Here is a 24,953-nt window from a genome sequence, read left to right on the forward strand (position 1 = left end):
AGCGGGTGTTTTATGCTAAAATTGACCGACACAACCGTAATAATCGCGCTAGAAGAATTTGAGAGAAATCGTTTGATTGTTTTGAACTTTTCCTTGAAACGAAGAAATGTATCAAGCATAGTAAAATAATCAATCATTGTATTTCAAGATTTGCTTTTTATTTATTATATTTTGCGTTCGTGGATAAACTGAAATTTCTTATTTTGCCTTTTTAACCGAGAAAAAAAGTTATTTTAAGCATGCAGTGTTTATTTTTATATATTATTAATTTATGTTTGCTTCGTAATGGAGGGAGAGAAACAATTTGATGAAAAAATAAGCTTAAGTTAAAAGTCGGTGGCGCGCGCGTTTACCGTGTTGCATAGTGTAATGCAATTAGAACGACTATGCGCATGTAAAAATTAGTCAGATGTTAGGCTAATGAAGAAACTTACTTAACGAGTTACGACGCGACTCAGTATTTTCCGAGCAAACCGCCAATTTAACTATACATGGGAATTTCAAGAAAAATATGTTACATAACCGTCATAAGTTTTAACACATACACACACACACACACACACATACACTTATGAAATACGTGTAATATTTGAAATCAAATTATACAGTAAAGTGTACGTTAATATTAATGTATTAACATTACGTATGCTAATATGTAATATATATTTTTATGTTAATATTTATACCTTTGTAGATACCTGTCGGTAGTCAGGAATGAAATTTCACATTGAAATGACATATTATACGTACGGAAACAGTTACAGCTTTCATTTTATCTAACTACATGGGCGACAAAATATTTCAATATTCATGAAACTAAAATTATTTTTAAAAAGAGGAGGCAATCAATTACATACACTATTCTAACTTTTGCCGAAGTAAAATAATTTCTCTCTTGTTCCTCTATTTTATCATTCTTGAATTACTGCTTCTATTGCTATTTACTGTTATTTATAGAATACAGAGTGTTCAAAATATCTGTCAATATATCGTTTACTTTAAATCACATTAATTCTATTTTGGAAACTCTCGCGCGCAGGAAGTCTCTTTAAAGTCATTAAAATCTAACAATAAGTCTCCAGATTTAGTAAGTAACCCTCGTCACTCAGTGCCACGTCTGTCATGCTCTTTATTAACGTTGACGTCGCTAATGATCGATGGGATAGTAACGAGCATTTTTTATTTTTGTTTTAGGTAAGCAGACATCCGAGTCGAACGAGCGGAAAGTGTGTTACGCTCGCGTATGTTAATCGTCACCCACGTGGTCCACAAAGTGAGTACACCCCCGCCGTCTTGTTCGATAATCAGCACGTCACATATACAAGGGGGCCGTTTCTCTTACGGCGATCGTAAATTCTCGACGAAATGAGGGGAAGCCGAGCTATCTGCTCTGAAAATCGCGCTAATCGTTATCGCGACGTCTTATACATGCCCGCTATTCCTCGTTTCTCGCGCTTTCCTTGCTTTTCTTAGAATTAATTATTTGATTCCGCGATTAATTATTTCACGGTTGGATAATGATAGGAAAAGCGATTTCGCTCTCGCTTTTAAATCAAATAAACTTTGAGTGACTCCGAAATAATAATTTGACGTAACACATTTCGACTAAATGATTGTGAAAGTGTAGCAAAATAAATTCCAATCAATTGTATATTTTTTTAGTAATTTGAATTTTACGTGATAAAAATATAAGCAAACATTCAACATTTTCACATCAAAGGTTTATAATATATATATCTATTTTCCAAATTTATTATGTGTGTGATATATTTATATAAGCTTTATAATAAAATAGACTGTTTTTTTTTATGTTGATTATATCGTCGAAAGGCTGATTATAAATTAGCACAAAATTATTTACGATTATATACACGCTGCTTTTATATACTTATCTCTAATATTTTCAAAAGTCTGAATATATATTTTCTAATTATTTATATAAGCAACAGGACTGTGTTGCTTATATATAGGCTTATTTATGGAGTAGTTTATGATATGAAAAATGATTACTCATATCGATTCATATATACATATGGAAATAATCATCGTCAAAATTCTGGAAAAGTCAATAGCGATTCCGTTAGTGAAGAAGGAGCATAATTAATTCAGCAAGAGGTGGGATTGATCCTGACATATATTCACGAAACGATGGAGAGAGCCCTGCTTTGATACTGCCAGGGTCATAGGGGCGGATGAACGCGTTTGGGGCGAGGTCAGAGGGGGAAAGGAAGCGAGCCCGGTCGCTTTAATTACGCAGAGCCATTGTTGCGGCTGGTTGTTTATAATTAATCGTTCGAAAGCCTGTCCCTGCCAGCGACAGATATGACGGCCAATAAAGTACGTCGCTACCAGCCGCTACCGGCCGGGCCGATGGGGAATTTCGGTTATGGCGGAATTTCGGTTTGTCGAAACGGCGCACGCTGTATCGAAACGCGAGCGTGTCGCGGTCGATCGTCGCTAACGAGCGGCCGATCTCTAGCTTCCGGAAATAGCTCATCATGATTGAATGCGGATTCCGCGTAACAGACGATGCGCTATCGAATCATTACGACTGACAAGAGGTTTGCAGTCTCCGTACTATCGAGTAAATTTAAATCAAGTATAAATAATAACGGTAACGCGATACCTACACCAAAGCTATAAAATGATAGTAACATCAAGCGTAGAATTAATACGATGGGAACCTCCTTGTACTATTAGTGCAATTCTAACTTGGTGAAACTAGAGACTAAACTTAGAGACTACTTATTCAAGGACTGCTAGTGTAGCCTCAACTTATCACTAAACTTACGAACTATAAACTTAGAGATTATCAATGCGGAGTTCAACTTGTTAGTGAAATTAGAGAGACTGCTAATCCTAGTACTAGAAATATAACACCAGCTTAATGAGAATTTGGTATCAATTTACATCGCAATATAATGCAATAAAATGGTAGAATGCGTCTCGTACTGTTCGCCAGAGTGTTCGAATTAACTCTTCCACGCGTTTGACAAGGGTGGAGAAGGAGGTGAAGAGAGAGAGAGAGAGAGAGAGGGGACGATCTCTGCGGAGCTCGCTTTTTACGAGGTGCTCGACCATGCCAGATTCAAATGAGGCATGCTTTAATGCCGCCTGTGCGTGCTCAGCTATACCCGTCTTGCCAAGTCGAATAGCTACCCTTCTGTTTTCGTTTCCTTTCATTGGCATTAACCATCGCTATGTTCCTTGACCGAGTTTTCTCCGCCGCCGACCTCTCGTCCGCAGACGCGGACGCGTTCGTTATCAGTTTTCGGGAAGTAATTCGTAACTTGTACAAAGTTCCCTTTGGCCCATTGTACGAAATAAATCGCAAAGAAGGTTAGATCGTATCTGATTGAATATGTTTAACCTGGCGGACATAGAGATCGCACATCTGTTTGAATAAACAAATTATTATCGAGTCAATTGTTGCGAATGATAAATCACGGGAGCCGATTTATAATAACAATGCTATTTTATTTACGCGATTATAATATATTATACTATGGGAAAATGGAAAAGCTGTAAGTGCATAGCATATTTAGATGCAAAAAGACCATTTAAAAAATTTTTAAATATTTTTTTATTTTTTTGGAAACGTTTTTTTAATATATAAAAAATAAACTAGTTTTATGAAAAAAAATGATATAATAACTAAAAATTTTAAAAGCTTTTATATCCAGTTTTACTACATTTCTAATATTTTTGTTAGCATGTTGTACTGCAAGAGATATTAAATTTTATATTTTAAATGTATCAAAACTATATAATTAAAATTTAATTCTCTTTTATATCATCGATCACATTGCTATAAATATTACATTTTATATTTCAAATGGGTCTGAAATAGAATTTTCATTTCAAGTACCAGAAACTATTAACTGGCGAATTAGAGACATTCAACATAATTATTACCGTGATGGGAGTGCCAGCGGCATTCGCGGAATTAATTCTCATGTCAGTTTTTTTTTCTCAATTGACTCCGCCATTGTTGAATCAGCGAACGTTAAATGACGCACGAGCGACGTTAAAGCGCTAAATTTCCAGTGCGGCGAGCGCCGTTTCTTCTTCTTTCGGGAAGGAGAGCCGGGTTCCCTTTGTATTCCGTCCCCGAAGAAAAGCAGCCGGTTGTGACAGCGCGGATGAAATAATGCACGAGTATGGGCGGCGAGAAGCAGGGTCGATATTCCAGAGGAGGCTCTCCAAAACTTTCCGCAGAAGTCACTCGATAAAGTGATTAGGTAACTTTCGGTGAGACGGAGGAAAGAGGGGGGGGGGGGGATGGAGAGGCAATCGGTCAACGGCCATTACAAGTTGTCCCGCCATCAAGGCGAAATGACTTATTACGTCGCAAAACGGTTCGGATGCTTGCGTTTCGCGGGAGGAAGTTGTTAAAACGTGACTCGAAATGAAGTCAGATTTTATAATCTTACAATATACCGCTCAACTTTGTGAACGATCAATCTAAGGATCTATCTAAGGATCTTTGCTTTAAAACAACATTAAGCAAATGAGAAACATATATTGGTCTTTGCCGTCAATTTGCATTTTATTTTATGATTAATAAAATCTTTTTTCATGATTTTTTTTTAAACAAATCTTAATTTTATAATTTTATTTAATTGCGTTTAAGTAAGTCATTATTTAAGTTATCACGACAATCATTATTATTTTGATCAAACAGCTTTTATCTCATATAATTATATATATGTATATAATATCTATTATTAAGTTTGTTTTAAATTTTGTTATTAAAGGTTCGTGAATATATTCAGTGAATATTAGATTAAACTATAATGTACTCAACTATTTTAATGATGCGAACGTGTTGTAAAATTGTACATAATTATTCATGAGCATCCCATGGTAGCTGATCGATGCAATATTGTTCAATGTTGCGAAACTATCATTGCAAACTCAGAGTTATCCCTTGGGACATCATTGCACCTTGCTACGCTTTCCCACGAGCACTGCCCAATTTGTGTACATTTCGACTGCCATTTTGGGACACACGTGAGTGTACAACATTGCGTGAGCGGGAACACGACGGTGACAAGATTGCTCTTGACCCGTTGTGACGACTGCCTGCCGTTACATATCACATTGTTTTATCAACCGTACAATTTGTAATGACGAACGTCAGACTAGCATGGGATAAAACAAGGTGCCATGCTTGCATTGTTTATCATCGCACGTATTTCATAGTATATCATCCGCACACGTGCCAGTGGCGTAACTTTAAATCAGAAAGATATAACCAATATGATAAATATAATCAATTGCGCGATCAATTGTATAGCAATTAATTGAATATCGTCACAGAAAATACAAATTTATTTTAAAAATAGAATTAGCGAAATTTTTTTATGCCATCTGTAATATATTTTGATTGATCTCGTTTAATTTATTTACCATTAATTAATAGTACATTATAAATATCGGTTTTTCACAAGAAATGTTACAAAAGATCAATATATTGCTGTATTAAAATTTATACTATTGACACATTTCCACATGATACCAGGAATTTTACCTGTATATACTATCTACTTATTTAATGTAGTAATTGAACTATTGTTCTTCCGTGCTAGCGTTACGCCACTATTCCCATCACGCATCACGTTTCAGCTTGTGACATTATACGCGAGATGAATTTATATGTTCGGAAGTCATCTCCGTTCGTGATATATTTAATGTTGCACATGGATATTACATTTGCATTCGCGAAAGTCTCTGCATTACTTGTCGGAACGACATCGAGATATCAGATTAAACGAGGTGACAAAATGATGGATATTTATGTTTATTAAACGGCACGATGACGCTGCTGATGTGCTCGGAGATGAAGTACATACTCTCACGAGTCATCCCGTGTGATGCAGCGGATTTGCGATATGCGTACGCGCGCGTATTCACGTTGCATAGTACGCGCGTCGTGAAGTGATTGTTCGTCATTTACCGCGATCAAGCACGTAGAATCCAAGCCCCTTTCAAATAGAGAAATTGTTAAATCCCGAGAGATACATTTTTAATATTTTCCCATTTGTATGTTCTTAGATTGACACGTGTTTTGAAAGAGCGAAACACGTGTCGTACACTTACACTTTATCGAATACAATCATCATACTTATTTACCTTGAACGAAATCACGGATATTATTCAATCCCGATTAATTCATTTTTTAGGAAATGCGAACGGATAATAAATCCGCATTCTCTCTCATCAGTGATAATAATTAAGCGAGGCCAATTATAAAATTTTCGTGAAAAGTTTTTCGAGAGCAAAGTCTCACGTAGAAAAGAAAATATCCGCGAAACGGTTCGGGGAATACGTTCCTGCGTTATTTGACGCAAATCTTACGAAACGCTCCGTGGATGCTGCTGCGGCAAACTCGCGCACGCACACGCGTCACCGGATCGCGCGCGCGCGTGCACACACGTCACTCGCTCGCTCGTTCTAGCCAGCGGCGGAGCAGCCTTGTGACCAAGGTTGCGCAACTGACGGGCGCAGCAGCACGTGGTGCGCCAGGCTGTGACGCAGAGCTTTGGACACATATACACACCCATACATATATGTACACACATACACACACATACACAGCGAAGCGTCCGCGAACGCCGCACACGCATACTCGCACACACGAAGCGTAACTAGGCGCGCTCGCGGCACCGCCAATTGACTCAAATGCACATTTACCCTACATCCTCGCCGATTACATAATGAAACTCGGCGGAGTCGGTTCCCGGCTGATTTTTCTTCCTCCTAAGCGCACATATATCGACGCGAGCGCGATGATTTTCCATCTGAATATAGATCAGGTAGTTATAAAGAGATTATTCGCATAAACGCACGAGTAATGTTGCATGCGATTTCCTCGGTAGATTTAGTAATAATGTTGAAAGAGAGTAGATAGAGAGAGCTTATATTTTATTATTTGAGATTTTGACCTTTCATATCATTCATGTCTCATTTACGAACTCATTATATTTTTACATGTAAATCCCTTAAAATATTTAGATATCTATCAATAGCAATACTTTATATAAATATACTTGTAATAGTAAAAAATTCTTTTGAAAAAAAAGACTTTAATACCTATGTCTATATATTTTTTGTATTTAAATAATTTTTATTTTATTAATGAATTAATCTATTTTATATATATTTATTTTAATAATGTTTACACAAACATCCCATGCTATAAAAACCAAACATATAAGAATACACTCAGCGAATAATTAATAATACGATTTTATGTAAAATATTTTTGATAATAGGATTAAAGAGAAAATGCGAATTTTTTTTTCCATTGAACTGATTGGTCATTTTTTTACACATGTATAGAAGCCAGCAGCGAAATGCAAAAGGAAGGGACGGAGAATTTTCTGTTATGTAGATGCGCGAGTTCTCGTGACTTTTAGTTACAGTGCGGCCTTAACTTTTGCCCGCTGCTGCGGTTGAAACGCGCAACGCAGCGCGAAGTTTTTACGGCGTGTAATTCACGTTTCCTAGGACAAACAACTGCAGTGCACATGGTCGTGGTGGATCGTCGATACGTAACGCCGCGGCTTGTTCGCGGAGCGCGTTCGCAAAAATATATACCGGCGGCCGTTCGATTGTCGTAGGAACGTAAGTGGGACAGTAAATGCCAATTGGGTGGCTTTATACCGCGGCGAGCTATGCGGAAACTCTGTAAAAGTGAATTATCGTCACGAATCGATTCCAGCAGCGTTGATCTTCAGCGTTTATGACGACACGAACTCTTATAAGCGATCTCAAACAAAGTAAGAGGGAAGCAAGCGTTATGTAGGTATATGCGATACGGGACTCTCTTGTTAAACATGACCGCTAAATTTATATCCGATAACAATCCAAATTCAATCTCTCGAGATATTTATCCGCGATGATTAGAACTCTCTTTAGATTGAGTCATGCGACGAAATATTATGTCACTTGAATAAATACAGCGTGCGTCATCAGATGGCACAAACGCGACCATCGGGCAAGAGAGAGTAACTTTCTCGATATCGAGAGATACAAGCGTATTTTTTTTTTCTCCTTCTCTCTTCTCCTAAATTATTTCTGGACACTCTGCGTGTGAGTGGAGATAATTAGCAGTTTGTCTCGCGCGACGGTAATGTCTTGCAGCATAAATAAATAAATTACCGCGTGGGTTTTAAACGCAGGCGTTGAACGCGACGAGCGTAATCATCGACCGCTGCGCGCAATTACGATGTCATTATGCGACTCACTGTTAATCGCTAATGACTTCTTGATCCCATCCCCGGAACTGTTTAATGGGGCGACATCCTGTGCGTGGCTTGGTAAGCTTCTAGTGGGGCTTGGAACCAGCTCGCCTCGATCGTTACGCGGATATTCACGGATATGAAGAGATTTCCCTCGAAAATGAGACTCGTGGTTACGTATTGCGTGGACGATTAATGTAGTTGATTAATAAGTGCTTTCTCGGTTTAATCCGAGCGCGCAAGAATATACAAAATATACAAAAATCAATTTGCAAATGTTCGGAGAAGAGGTCTTTTTGTTTTATTTTAATTATGTATTATATATTACGTAAAAAAATTATGAAGTATCAATTATATTTAGTAGCATTTAGTACATATGTATAAATAATTTGCATTTATAATTCATCTATTTACTATATACTCGAAAGTAAATATTAAATTATTATGAATACTTAATTATTAAATTTTAATTACAAATAATTGAACAGAGGGACTTTTCTTAGAATAGGTCTAGAATATTTTATTAATAGAATTTTTTATGTGATAAAAAATTATCTTTAAGTTGGTTAGTTTCTATTTAAGTATCTCTTATATGTTTTTTATAATATTTTTAGATATTTATTAAATATTTTATTATTTTGGGGATAAATATTCTCAAAAGTTGATTCTTTATTTCTTTTATTCTCTTATTTGTCTACATTTAGTCTCAGAGTGATATGATTATAATCTTTCGATATCTATTTCAACGGAATATATCTAACATCTAGTACCAAGATAAAACTCAGTTTGAATTGCGCAAAATGCTTTTTCATCGAATAAAGATTTCAGATGACAATTCACATTACGCGAACTGATGCGTACATTATCATTAGGTGACTCGTCGGAATTCCGCTCTTCGATCCGGATGTTATCGTGAGCACGTGATTTCGTTGGTAACCGATCATCACGGAGAGGCGAGCAAAAAAAAAAAAAAAAGGAGGCCCCCAGTGATGATGAGAACTCGCGATACGTTCTCGAAGACGCGCAAAAAAATGAATGGTGTGGGAGGGGAACGAAGCGAAACGAAACGCCGGTAAATGCGTCTGGCGGTCTCGCACCTGGGTAAGAAGTTACCTGGATCAAGGTGCCGCTAACCGCCGTGTCGAGACACCGTTTAACGTCACCGGAAATCCGCTTTTTCGCTTAAACACGATTACCGAATTGACGTTCCATTTTTTCTGCCATTTCCCCGCTTTTTTTCTCTCTCTCTCTCTTTAAAACTCATTATCTATCGTAATTCTCGATTCTGAAGCTTTGAATACTCTTAAGAGATATCCACCAGCTTCTTTCTGATTTGAAAGTGATGATATTTCAACTAATACGATCATTATTTTAATTTTTGCTACTATTTCATTTAATTTGTCTTTCGAAACGACTTTTTTTATTGTACGAGTTTCATAAATATAAAAGAACTTTATATGGTAATGCCCGTAATAAAGAGTTACGAAATTACTTTCCTGTTAATTGATTTCGTTCCGAATCACTTCTCGTGCTTTACACTTATGTCGTGCACACAAGGTTTGCCATCTCCACGCGTGAAATTTATTCGGCCGATCAAAGCCCTGATGGTCGTCTGGTCCTTCCTCGGCCACTCCCTTCCTGCAAATTCACTATACCATGACTATTCCGTCGCCGTTCTCCACGAGAATGGAGAACGCACCGACGTAATTACCAACGCTAACTGCTGGTACTGTTATTCGGCTCGCACATCCCTTTGTCTTCAGGGTCCTCCGACCGGTACCTAAAGCACGAATACACACCTAAGTACGCATGTATATGTACGCGTTCCTTCCTCCAGTTGAATTGCCCTCCCCATCTTTATCTTTCTCCCACCTCTATATCTTCCTTTCTCTTTTTTTCTCTCTGTCTTTATTGAACAACTAGTTCTCTCTAGACTGGTTCGAGGTAATGCAATGGATTAGCAAGTACCATGCCGCCGTATATATGTATATATAAATATGTTTTATACTTGCATTTTTTTACGTTTTCTTTATAGTTTTTTCTTGATGAGTTTCCAATGATTTCTTGAATATATTTAAGAATTCTGAAATTCGATAACACGTATGAAAAATCATTTATTGTAATAACTTCCTATTCTTAGATATTCGTCATATTCTTCTTTAATATATCAAACGATTCCGTAATAGTTTGTCGATAAATCATTCGAAAAGAGGCACCGATTATTTTCCTATTAACATGATATATTTAATATCATAAAATTTCTACTCGTTTCTTATTCACCTTCGTGATTATATGTGTGTTTGTTCTTAGGAAAATTTTTCCAGAGAGCATAATAATTTCTCTTTCTCCGCCATTACTTTCTCTCCTTTATTCTTTTCTTTCCTTGTTCTTCTATCACTATACTCGTGTATTAGGTGATTGTAATTTTACGTCTAGGTATACGTGTGTGTGTGTATGGGCATTCGCCGCAAGAGTTACGATGTGCTCCTCGCAACAGGTCCGTCGTGGTTTCCCCCCTTGGCCACTATGCTAAAGGGGAGAGAAGAGACGGCAAAACGACAGGGGGAGGAACGACAGGGAGGGACGGAGTGATGGAACGAAGTGGAAACGCGTTTCTCGTTCTTCGTCTTGGCTCGAAATCTCTCTGTCAGCTTGGCAATAACACTGATATGTTCGCAGCTAGGGAGCTATCGGTGGGGTACACTTGCGTCTTTTGTGTATCCACGTAAGAACATCTGCTTAAAAAATGCGATTTTATATCATAAGATTTTATGTGTATTTTACACTAAAAATTTAGATAATAAATATATAAATTACGTATATATTTAAATTATTAAATATACTCATACATATATAAGTCATTAAATATATAATTGTCTTTTTTTAAATTTAATTTTTGATGTACCCTCGTATATTTGCTCGTTTCTCCCCCTCTACATGCGTGCGCGTGTTGCGTGTATCCCCCTTCTCTTTTTCTCTGTCCAGTCGGTTGTGGCTAAAGGCAGTATATAAATCAGGAAGACGACTGTACCCACCAACGACGATGTATAGAACCGATGAGCGAGAACGACATTAAGGCGGAAGGGAGAAGAGGCGCTCCAGGAGAGCGAGCACGAGCGTGGGGCAGGGGGGGCACGATCGGTCCCGCTGCTGCATCCGGTGCGACGAAGCGACCTCGATGCATTGTGGGATATTCCGTGACTGGAATCTCGGACGCGCGTTACGGCCTCGCGATCTTTTTCCTCCGCTTTTTTTCGCCTCTTGATCTCTCTTGCGCTCCTCTCCTTCCTCCAAGTCTCTCTGTTTTTCTTGCTACCGTCCACGTTCAACTTGTTCGCGATATATAGATATTTAATCTTTTGACACCTGCTTCTCAGAAATCATTACATTAAAATTGCAGTAAAATTGATTAGAGAAAATTGACTTGTATTATTTGTTTACTTCATTGTCTCACTTAAATGGAAGACCGGGAATCAACAAACATTTTTGATAAAAGATCTTTATATTAAGTTTCATAATTCTTGATATTTTTATTTGATTATTTCTATAAAAATTTATTAAAGTACACGATTAAAAGTTTCTGAGCAATTTTCAAAGCAAATTTATATTTATAGATCCAGACAGCCAGCTAATCTTTATTTGCTTCAACTCAACTCTTGTTTGAATAGCAATTTCAAGTTGAATTTTAATTACTAAAATATTTAATGGATAAAAATTCAAAGAATTATACACATATATATACAAATACAATTCAATTTCAATCAATGCACATTTATTCGAAGATGCATTTTAAAAAAAAACTGTTTACATTCACGAAATATGCTTTACGTTTGACTATGAAAAATAATCTCCGAGAAGACAATGATCATGATACGAGTAACAAACTACAGTTTAGTCAATGTCTTTGTTTTTGCTCGTTCAACAGTTCTTTACAGTTCCATTGGGCAACGGCTACGCTTCAAGCCGGACATCATCGACAAAAAAGGGTTGCCATAAATGCCGTATGGCACAATCGTTTCGATCCTAACGACAAATCGCGAAAGAGATGGCCGATCCTATCTCCCGTCCGAATCGCTGCCCACTATCCGCGCGTCCGATTGTTGTTTCGGTACAATAAACGCCATTGTCCGGTCGTCCAACGCGTTACGAATTCGATAAACTCGAAACTCGACGATGATTTCGACACACGTGGACCGCCAAAGATCGATTAATCTTTTTTCGAATAATTAAATCGGCGATTGCTGAAGAGATCAAAGGAAAATTATTCTTTGTGACGCACACATTATTTTTAATTATTTAAAAATATAAAGATAATTTAAATACATGAGTACGTGTGCGAATGTGGTATTTCGATTTTTACATTAATTTTATATCTGCAGTGAGAAAAAAAAGTTGTTAACTTGACTAAATGCGTTCAACTAATTATTATTTCTTTAATTGAAATATTTAAGTATTTAAATTAAATATGACATATTAAATCTAACATGACGTATTTGACTTAAGTACTTAAATATTTCAATTAAAAAAATGATAATCAGTTGAACGCATTTAGTCAAGTTAACAACTTTTTTTTTTAAGTACTTTATTTAAATAATTAAAAAAATGATAATCAGTTGAACGCATTTAGTCAAGTTAACAACTTTTTTTTCTCAGTGTGTGATTCAGAAATAGCTTCGCTACTTCTAGAAAATCCAATGAGCAGTCAGGTATCGAAGAATGTAGTTCCCAAGTTGAGAGATCAAACGAGACGCTGCACAGGATTTGCTATTTTATTATTCGGAATCGTAAAGCACGATACTTAGGTATACGTGCGTCCTGCAGTCATCGGTGATTCGTTGCACTCGACATCGTATCGTAAAAAGAGAAGGGGGGGGGGGGAGGGGGGAAATCGCTCTTTCTATTCCCGATCGCGCGTTTGAGTCGCATATAAAGGACTTCGAAAGGTTCACGGTCGGGCGGAAACGGCGCGGAAATTTCCCTAAGCGGTAAAACATCGCTTCGGTTGATCCGCTACGCTGCCGTCTCGCTCCACATATATTTACTTAACGTCTCTTCGCAAAGACCGGATAGGATATATCGCGAGTGCCGCCAGCCCCAAGTATCCTAGATATTTAATCTTCCATTTCATGAATGCTTTATTTTCGCGAATATAGCAAAAGAATTCGGAAAATTTATTTTCCACAGATCGATTTCTTCCTTCAAGTTTTAACTGATATAACGGCTTATTATTTACAGGCGGTTAAAACCAAAATATATAATATTTACGTATTTTTTTAGAATATAGGTTTTTGAACGGGATTCTATTTATTTGACAGAAAATCACTCGCATTTGTACTTTTGTGATGCTCTATATCCTTAAAATGTATAAAATACATAGAATATTTAATAATAGAAAAACTTTTTAAACCTACTGTTTGAAATATATTGATAAAAAAAGAGATACTTTACAAAAGTTTTTATTGAATAATTAAATTTTTCATAAAAATAGTTTATTTCTAAAAACAGGTTTTTTAAATACATTAGTTTGTTTATATTTTAAATATTGACAGATACAATAATTTCATTTTCTTTTAAATAAATTATCTTTTAACATGACTAATTATAAACTGAAAAAATAGTTATTTTAAATATAAATTGTAATAAAAAAACAACCGAGAAAAATATATTTGTTATAGATACATGATATATAGTAGACATTAAAAGATATCTTGCGGTAGCATAACCATCTTAGCATAAACTCAAAAAGAGAAAGAGAGAGAGAGAGAGAGAGAGAGAGAGAGAGAAAAGGTGAATCACACGAATGGATTATGTATATCTGTGCGCGAATGTCTGTCTGAACGAAGGATGTTATTTCGTGAATGGAGGGATGCGCGCGTTTCACGGTGCCTAAGACTAATCAAATCTTAATAGAGGCGCTAATGAGAGGGCATTCAGCGCGGTGAAGCGGCGAAACCGAAGGGACGGCTGTTAAGAGAAGGGCTCGCCCTTTCGCTCTGAATTAGCCTTTGCGGTTTCGCGGGTCTGCATTCCAACATTCGTCTCACGTTTTCGTCAGGCGAGGTAACAATTATTACTATTCGCCAACGTGCGACTTTTTCAATTTTATTTTTCCATACCTGTTCTGTATTCTTCTTTTCCTTTCTCCTTTCCTTTAATCGTCTTTGACATAATGCATTTCTTCCACATTCGTTCAACCGAATAATTCGCTGACGCGTAGATTCTTGATTACAAATCAGATAAATGCTAATAGAAAAATGCTTTTTATTATGAAACGACTTATAAGAAATTGATATTTATAAGATCTAGAATGTTTATATATAATATGTTTACAAATTTTATCACATAATTCGATTTGTTAATCAAAATTGTTTAATAATAATGGCAAGATTATTTACAAACAATCATAAATGGCATTAATATCCATGAAAATTGAAAGACTCTTATTTTAGACCATACGAAATAAATAATTTACGAAGCTTAATTAGCAAATGTGATTTATAAAAATACAAACTATAATATATAATACATATACGAATCCTTTGCATTTAATATATCATATTATTCTAGCTTTGTTTTTCAAAAAAGCATTATATCGACGTGTAGGTCTTTACTTACTTATTCTCTCAATTTTTTTGAATTATAAGAGCATTAAAAATTTATTGATCTTAAAATTGAAAATATATTGATCTTAAAATTTTTACACTATAATTTTCTTCATCTCGATATTCTACGATATAGTTAAAAACACAACTTATGAATGAGTAGGAACTTTATATCAAAAAAGCATTATATCGTAGGTCTTTACTTACTCAACTTTTTTGAATCATAAAAGCATTAAAAAATTATTGATCTTAGAATTGAAAATATATTGACCTTAAAACTTTTACACTATAATTCTCTTCATCTCGATATTCTGCGATATAGTTAAAACAACATATGAATGAGTAGGAACTTTGTATAAAGTCTGACACACAGGATATTACTTAAAGAATTATGATTTTTTTTTTACCTTATTATTTCCGGTATATTTGAAAAAAATGAGCAATCTGGAACAAGAGGCTTTCCTCACGAAGTGCTTATAATTATGAGCACGTGACTAGCTTAATTTCCTGGTCGAACTCGACCAACCAATTTCCTCCATCGGGCTAGCAGTGTCGATCAGGTAACGGTAGCTCTTCTCAACCGTAAACGTCATTTTTTCCTCGCTATCTTTCTCTCTTCCTCTTTACTCGAGGATTACGGACTAGTTGGGAGAAAGAGAGAAGATTTTACTCGACGTGAAATATCGAGGCATCGCCGTTTGCACGACGTCTCGCGCCTGAAGCTAATGAAATAGCTACTGCATTGCGGTTTGTTTTTTCAATCTTGTATACACTGTGCGATTTTCAAAGATAAATTTACGAGAGTAGCAAGATGATTTTGTTGATAGTCGAGAGTAAAATATCCTTGCGTGAAACTTGTAGTTTCTAAAATATAATTTTTTAGATTGATTTTTTAATATCAAATAAGATAAATTATCGCAAAATATATTATATTCGATGTATTTTCTTAATGTAAAAAATGATAATGAAATATTGATATTTCATCGGCTAAGACCCATAATTTTTCTATTCTTTGAAATAATCCCAGAGATCATTATGTTTATAAGAATTATAATCATTGCTCATGTTTATAAGAAATATACGAGAAATTTATCGAGATTCGATCCGTGATACCCTAAGTATCATTGTGTGACCAGAACCAGAATCCAGAACCAGTCTCAAGTTCTGTGCTGCGGGAGGTAAGCATCGGGTGGCCTTTGACCCGAGAATCAGGGCATCGGTTGCTTTCTCACGTAATGGTTACGAAACCGAGCCGTGTGGGTATCTGCTCATGCTCAGCTTCGCATTGAGCGAACGAGCAATAATGAAAAAAATCATCGCTAAAATTTTATCGTCCCGCGAACATTTTTGTATATATGTGTAAAGAGAGAGAATTAATATACATATATATATAATTATTTTAATTTATATCTATATATATTTTTATTTAATAAAATTATTACTATTTATATTATTTATATTATTTATATTTTATTTACTTGAGCACTTTACATAAAACACATTTATTCGTTTGTTGTTATCATTTACTGTACAATTACCTTGTACACACAGAAAAGAAATGAATATTTTTACTATAGCGTATTTCTCGATGGTTCCAACACTTACAAACTTTACTTTTCGATATAATTTACGTACTTCTCACAACTAGATATTTACTATACATATATTTAATGTGATTACACGAATACAAACGCGAAGAGGTAGAATGAAGCGGGGGGAAAAAGAAATAGAGAAAAAGAGTCAAAATGTAGGAAGAAGAAGGCAGTGCGCCGAGACTTAGACGTGCACGAGCACGTCGCATGATCGCTGAATTATCGCCGAGAGACGCGGCATAAATATGTATGCGACAGAGCAGCAGAGCGGTATTCCGGATTGCGGAATGCACGTACGGGAGCATGCACCGCGTTCCCATTCCCCTTCCTCCTTCGGGCTCTTCGTGTTCCAAATGAAGCCCCTTCCTCCCCCTTCCCCCTTCCTCCTCCGCCTCTCTGTGTGTTCGTTCTCCTTGCCTCCGTCTAACCGCTTCTTCGCGCACGCGTGTCTACCTCTAGTTAGTCACTTTTGCCGGTTAGCTACTTCCTAACTTTTAAGCGGAAGCTCTGGTCGCCAAGGAAGAGGAGGGAGGAAAGGAGGTGATCTTCGTGTTTTCGAAAGCCGCGTTCTATCGCTCTGAGTTATGCGCCGAGTCTCTCTTTCTCTCTCTTTTTCGCTCTCCTTCCTTTTGATCTCTTTTCTTTTTACCCTCATCCCCCTCTATGCCCTCCACTCCGCGCCACGTGCGCCGCTTCTAGTGATTAATCTCACCGGGAGCATTCCCGAAGGATACTTAGTTCTGATCTACGAGCTACGTGTCGTACGACCGGCTGGAAGGGAGTATTTACCCTTTTTTTTTTGTCTTCTCTCCACTTTTTGCTTCTTCTTCCTTTTCCACAAGAATGCATCCGGTACGGAGGCGATTCAATTTCGATTGTCGATTAAATTTCGCAAAATGTGATCGCGGGAAATGAGATCGTTAATTTAGCCAATCTGGATAGGTTTGTTTCTCGGCATAAATTCGACCCGTTTGCGTGCAGCGCCAGCACTGGTGACTTTGCGCGTCTACATGGATTTATTACTAAGATCGAAATCATGCTAATTAATCCCTTAGATCCAGTGTCAAAAGTTTCTAATTTAAGGCGTAATTAGTCAAAAAGTCACGGGTCAAAAATATCAGAGCTTTGACGACATTATCTTCGATGTTCACGCGACTGCTTTAATGTAAAAAAAAGAATTATATTATTGGGGATTTAAATTGAATGAAACTGTCGTATCGGAATTGTTTCGAGTCCATTCAGCTCTTTCAGTTTTAATCCCGCGTCACGCTTTCGTCTTTTCGTCCGTAGAGAGAGAAATATAACGTCCAGCATCTCCTTGGGACGACGCGAGATCGGCCAGGAATGCAATTAAGACGTCTTGCTAGAACGATAATGATAACGAGCCTCTAACCGACATAGGAATTTTAGGTCGTCGCTCGCCCCGCGTACAAACGAGGGGGTTCGTACGAATGTGTTCTTACAGAAGATACTATTTTACTAGTGACCTACTTCTTTGTAATTCGATTTGTCGAATGATATGTTGTTTTCATTTATACTTAAATATATTATTACTTTATATTTTTGCAATGATATCTTTCTCTATTTTATAGTATATTGTCATGTCTTGAAAATGGAATTAGTGTGTTTACGTTTGTTATATAACTAAATTTTCCTTCAAATTTTTCATCACTTTGAATATATTTGAACGAGATACGGTTTGCACTTTTAATCAAATTTTTCTTTGTTTATATAACAGACATTAAATTATCATTCTACAATATTAGAATTAAATTTCTTGACCTTATTTCTTTATCTCTTGTTTGCGCGCATTTCTCCATCAGGTGATTATGCAAGAAAGAAATTGATTGTACCAGGGCAAATGGAGCTACTTATCCGCTTAATTGTTTAATCGTGGTAGGATATGGAAACTAGATCTGGATCGGGGATATCTTGAGACATCAAATATCTTCGGTCGGCATCGCTATTAGCACACCGAGCCCAAGTGGCCGACGGTATTGGCATAATTCGGTGTCTCGATGAGAGGACGCGACGGACAATCCTCTTACGTCGATAATCGTCTCAATTACGGCGGAGTTCCTGTAAACCGTGAAATCGAGCGTCCCTATGGGCACTACATCGGGCCATTAAATCCGCCAGCGGCGGGTGATATATGCGCGATACCATCTGCAAGAATGCATCGCGTAAATTTTCGCGACGTTTGTATCGTTTGATAAAACTCCGCCGTCTCGGCGCTTCTAATAACAAAATTGCAATTCCCGTTTCTCAACTCCCCGAACGAAAACTCCGAATTTTTCGCATATTTTCTCGTGACGTTTAATCGCGAAGTCGTATCGAATTAATGTCGTCCAGGTGAATTATATCTTCGATCTACGTCTTTTAATCGACCTATTTTTTTTCTTTACGAGAGAATAGAATTTTCCCTAATTTAAAGGAAAAGAAGTTTGCTCTGAAATATTGATATATTATTAATCTTTTAACATCGATTAATTTGAATTAATAAACAAATTAATGAATCACATCTGTGTGATTTCGTGCTAAAATAATTATTAAAAAAAATATATTAAAAATCTCTGGCTCTTATATAAATTAAATATATTTGACATAATAGAGATAAAAATGAACACGCACATATTCAATTTGTGTCTGGAACTTTCCGTATCGGCTGATGCGAAAACGATAAAAATATATGGATGCCGCGTATTTAATTTGTATATTTTTCAATATTTATTATAAAAGCAATTTATCGCAATATGAAAATTAATATGCATAACACATGAGATTTAATTTAAAAAGAGTAAACAACTTTATAAATTACGTATGTACAGTATCGCAGACAGCCTCGACTACTTCTCCCGTTCGATACTCACGCGAATACCGTTGTTCTATTACAGTATCGGTTATATTAGTATCGATAACACCCCGTCGACTCTCGTTGTCACGTCGGGATTGCTCGATGCGCGGCCGCATTGTGATGATAAACAGCCGATGGACAAATCATCGAGATTTACATCTGAAACCGTCGCGTTCGCTACGCAATTACGTGATTTACATGTTCCGACGAACGCGATTGGTCCACGTCGATCGCTACTAGAAGCCATCTACTACCGCTCGTAATTCATGTAAACGCAAACGTACCAGCAATACTATTATACGGGTCTGAGCAAGTAGATAGGGTAAACGACACAGTTATTGACCACTTAAGGAATATTTGCTCTTTGTTGCGAAAAGATCGATAGCTTTCTCGTTAAAGATAATGTATGAGTACACAATTGTAATTCTACTTTATTGCTAGTTTCGCATAGGTAGAATGAAATGTAAGCGAAGGTTGTTAATCTTTCAAATTGGATTTTATGTTGTAGGTGGAAGAAAATATATGGTTATTTGTAGTACTTATTGTTTTTATTATTTATAGCACTTAATATGTGTGTGTACATGTTCATTATTTATGATTATCTGTGGAAAAATATCTTCTACATAAAATCATTGAACAAGCTTTGTAAAGAAGACAGATATACGTGCGAATTAGAGTAAATAACTATAAGTGTTAAATTAGTGTCTTAAATAGAGATTCGGAATATTAAATGAGCAATAATTTTGATGCAGAAAAACATCATATTAGATGAAGATCTTTCGGGAAAATATACGATATGAGCGATTCATATATTGAAATTTAATCGACTCACGGTTACGCAACGAACAGGAAACATCTTTAACTCCACACTGCTCGAATTAATCTCGCTATATATAATTCGGACAGATCTGTCTGTTTGTTTGCCAGGCACGAAGAATATGGAGAGAGAGAGAGAGAGAGAGAAAGAAAGGGAGAGCACATATATCATTGATCTAATTCCAGATTATTGCACTTAGAAGTAACTTAAAAGCGGGAATTGGCAGATTTCAGGAATTGTGGATATAGAAATTAATAAAGTTATAGTTAATTTATAAATGCAATGTGATTCAGCGATCTATCTATAGATCTAGAAATTTAGTGGAGAGCTGTAGAGAGAGCTGTACGTAGATCGTAAATTTATGAATATAGCGATCCATGAATACACCATGATCCAATAGCTTGTAGTTTATGGATATATAGATTGAAAATATCTATGGCTTTATAGAGAATCATGGGACTATTTTTATAGAAATATACGTTAAACTGCATTCTGTATTTCAATCGATGTAAAGTTATATATAATGATTTATATATTATATACGAGTACTGTGAATTTATGGACGTATAGATTATTAACATAGCATTTTTTTATATGTATAACACAGACCTTTGTGGAGCAAGTAGAATAGATGTATTATATAACGCCATGGTATTTTTGATTGATAAAATAATTAATACTTTTTATATAACAACTTTAACCTATTAATAGCTCTCTATGATAATTTAATTGCTTCGGGAATATTAATTTTATCCTTGAATAATATATTGTGGTATCATATATTTTTTACTATTTATTTTCTACTATTTATTCTGTAATTTTTTCAATTGATTTTGTTACTATTATAGTATAGCTCTTCAATAATCTTGCAATACAACAACTATTCCGTAATTACAGATTAAAAAATCTTATCGCACAATCTTACAGAATTTACAGAATTAAAATCATACATGGGCATAGATTGATTCTACGCAAAGCAGGAGATATGCTAGCGATGCGATAAACGGATAATCACATCGGATACTGCGTTGCTGCGTTCTCGATGGTTTGATGGTGAATCATGCTTACGTTGCTGCTGCAACATATCGAGTGCAGCGATGAGCTGTTATATCGCTGATCAATCTGAAAAGTGAAGTAACGAGATTTACATCCGCATTTCTCATGACACAAGCACTCTTTATAACGTCAGCTTGTAACTCGCATTTTAAATAGAGTTTTATTATTATCGATGATTTTTATAAGCATTATGTTGATGTTTAACAAGTTATTAATGTATTTACTACTGTGATTTTTATATTGTTCAACATTTTAAGTTATAATATTGATATGATATATATTTTTAATTTATTTAAGTGAGAATGTTTTATATATATTATTGTTTGTATTTTAAATTAGTATGAATAATTAATAATTTCATTGTTCCAAATAAATAGACTGTTTTATTTTGTTCACGACATGAAGAATAAAATCTAATCGATCATTTTATTACGAAAAATAGTATAAATGGAATACATCTACATTTGCTTTTAAAATTCATTCTTCAGTAACATAGCTTATTTATACTGTCTCTTATTAATAATCAAGTTAATATCCAATGAAAAGCGTTATAGAAATTACGATCGCGCGTAATCATTTATTTTCAAGATTCACAGCGTCTTAATTCGAAGCGCATGTGGTTCCATTTGAGATCGCAGTAAACAGATTGCAGTAAACAAATCGCAGAACGTTAATCCAGATCGTGCTGCGTATACAGTATTGCAGCACGATTGCATACGCAACTGCGTGCGTGCGTTCGAGATCAATCGAGGCTCGATTCACCGCGGATAGACTCGCGAATAAGTACATGATTCGCGTAAAACGATCGATCACAAAGTCGTTAATCCTTGCCACTATGACGAGGTTTACCAAGCGGTATTTTTATAATGTTCATAATTCGAACCGCCGAGTTGAAATCTTATGGAAAAATACTTGCGTATACCAGTCGCTTTATCCGGAAACCGGTTTTACGCAAAGCGAAAGTTTTTTTAGAGTATTGTTACGAAAGTACATGCACCTTCGTGATTGAATAGATAAACGTCATTCTAGAAACAGATGTTATCACTAGACATTATCTTTTGAAAAAGTCTGGTACCAGCAAGTCATGAGGAATTCATGAATATATGCGTGTAATAATCTCAATATGAATTCTGCTACACTATCCACTTTTCTACGACACGTCATAGAAATAATGTTGGGGGTATATTAATGTAAACTGTACGCTATATAAAGGATAAAGAAAATGTATTATATATATTGCTGTCATTTTTTTTTCATAGGGATTATTTTATTATATTCCGATAAACTGAATTACAAGATTGATATGAATGCTTAGGTTCATTTAACTTTCCAGAACAATTGATATTATTTTTTTATCGTATCACGCAGATGAAAATTTAATATTATTTATGTAGAACGATCTTTTCATTCGAATAGCATTTGGGTACATTTACAAGTAAATTCGCGCAGAGCGCGAACAATTTTGGCCAGCGCCACGTGTTTGCAGGCGCGCCAGCGAAGTCAATATCTGCGAAGAATCATCAAGATTTGTATCGAACGGCGCGCCATTGGCGATGCATTTTCGTGGTTTACATAGGACGCTGGTACGTTATTGACCTCTCGCAAATTGGAATTCGGAATCACCTGGCGCGGCGGCCGCGCCTGCGACTCGTGTAAACGCGTAATACATATGGGCGCGCGGCTCTGCTATTGGGCTCGCGCAAATTGAAACTCGGAAAAGCTACTGCAGCTTCGTTTACGATTTATGCGACCGTGTAACTTGCATTGTAACAGGAGGGTATTTATCGCTCGCGTGTAACTGCCGCATTAACAAAAACGAGAAAAACCGAGGAAACACGCGAATGGGTAAAGTAAAGATTGATCGACGGTTTGCGTATTTGAATCGCAAAACTCTCTCAAGCGCAATGGAAGTGTATTCATAGAGGAATTATGAAAATTGTTCTTACGTCTCTGTGCTTGTGACCTCTTTGTGCGAAACTGTTCTCTTAAGCCAAGTATCACATAACAATTCTAAACAGAGAATTTAACCAATGTTTAATGTTTATTTAAATAATAATATAAATGCGTGAATAATTGTTTAAAGGTCTCATTTAAAAAAATTTTTTAAACATGTAAAAGTTTTTATTTTTTGTAGTATCTAAAGCAAAAAAGTCTTAAAAACAATCATATCTAAGGCTTCTAACAATAAGTATATCTCGATTTACCATTATGTGATTTCAAAGAAATGTATTAAGCTACAGTGATAGCTTCTCAACTGCATTATTATGAACTTTTTAGAAAATATCCGATTTCTCACAGCTCGTTCTTTTAAAGTAAAGGGACAATCGCTTTAGAATGATTCGCGCAATGCAGGGAGGCGAAAGAGAGAAGTAAGGACGTCGGAAAGGGTGAGGGGGGAAAGCGAACAAACGGGATCCAATCTAATTATCCGTAATGCGCCGGAACTCGGAAACGAAGGCTTGTCGTTTCGCCTCACCCTTTCCGGTCGTCGATGTTATTCATTTGTTTGTCCAGAATGCGGGACTTTTCTTCCTTCTCCAGCTTCTCTTCTTTTGATATTTATGCGCCTCGTCCACGCCGGAAAGCTTGGCGATGATTCGCAAGTCGACGACTACCGAGCGCTAAAAAATTGGTCGACTATTTATTTAACAAATATTACACAGTTAAATTACGCGAGAGAGATTTGTGGAAATGTTGTTAAACATGATGCTTTATTTCATTTAAAAGAAACGATTTATAAAAGTGTTATGATTTTATAAATATATTTATACGTAAAAAGATTTTGTCAAAATTTAATTTAGAAAAAAATCGATAATAGATCAATCGAAATAGATAAATTATTATCTTTTATTGAATATATATTATTAATTTGATGATAATAAGAAGAATTGGTTTATAACTAGCTTACATGTGATATTTGGCTACATTATTATAGCTATAAATTTAACATTTTAGATGGACAACTTTAAAATGAATGTAATATACCTTTTTTACATCAATCGATGAGTCATTATTCAATTTCAGGCTAAGTGGCAAATAATTCATTTATTGGAAAAGGTGAACCTTTTTATCTTCGGAACTTCGATTATGTCTTAATTGTCAATATTTCTTGGTAGAGTTTTATCATAATTAAAATTTATAACGCGGAAAATGATGTAGAAGGGTCATAAGATGAATTGAGATGAACATAATTGAGTTACTCATACCGTATCGTAATTTAATGCGCAATTTAATGTAGTTTTAGATTTGCCTTATTTAGCTGTTACGCGACATTTCTAGGATTAATTTTGCGATCAGTCAGAAAAGTGATTGATTTCATTACCAGCGAGAAATATGAAAATTCCCCAAAGTCCGCTCGAATCATCGCGAATATTGCATAATTACTAGCTGCTAAAAAAAAATGACCTCTTTGTTTACGGAGCAATTACCTCTGAACGAAGGTACGTAGAATTCGCGATTTAAAACATTAATTTTAAAGTCGATCGGTGCGATTAAGATTACTCGCGAACATCAATTTTGCATCGTCAATTTTCTTCGTACATATCGATTTGTTTGTTTTCTCCTCACCGCTCACAGGTCTACAATGAGGGAGCTTCGTGTATACATCATGTGTAGATGTTTGTACGGACGCGAAGAAAAACACGTGAACGAGTAATTTCGAAGTGCACGGTGCAACCGTGCTTCCTGCATTCTGACCCAGCTGAGGTCTTCTGGGCCGAGGGATCGACCGCGCCTCCGTTCGGTCACGCATTGTTCCTCTTCTCCCCTCCCCCCCCCCCCCCGCCC

The 24,953-nt window shown here is 36.0% G+C and overlaps 1 protein-coding gene across 5 annotated transcripts in view; it reads left to right on the forward strand.

The window, feature by feature from the left end:
- The window catches only part of LOC115241169 (RNA-binding protein Musashi homolog Rbp6-like), a 567,047-nt gene that overhangs the window by 128,376 nt on the left and 413,718 nt on the right, over positions 1–24,953 (forward strand). For 3 of the 5 annotated variants that reach the window (XM_029816790.1, XM_029816793.1, XM_029816794.1), the window contains exon 2: positions 1,195–1,273. The exons of 1 other annotated variant lie outside the window; for it this stretch is intronic. In XM_029816790.1, coding sequence (XP_029672650.1) covers positions 1,195–1,273 — 79 coding nt within the window. Of the gene's footprint in view, positions 1–1,194; positions 1,274–7,531; positions 7,785–24,953 lie in introns of those variants that run through there. One more of the 5 variants, XM_029816792.1, reaches the window with a different exon arrangement.

The sequence above is a fragment of the Formica exsecta genome, unplaced genomic scaffold (assembly GCF_003651465.1).
Source record: "Formica exsecta isolate Colony F162 unplaced genomic scaffold, ASM365146v1 scaffold47, whole genome shotgun sequence".
Lineage (NCBI taxonomy): Eukaryota > Metazoa > Arthropoda > Insecta > Hymenoptera > Formicidae > Formica > Formica exsecta.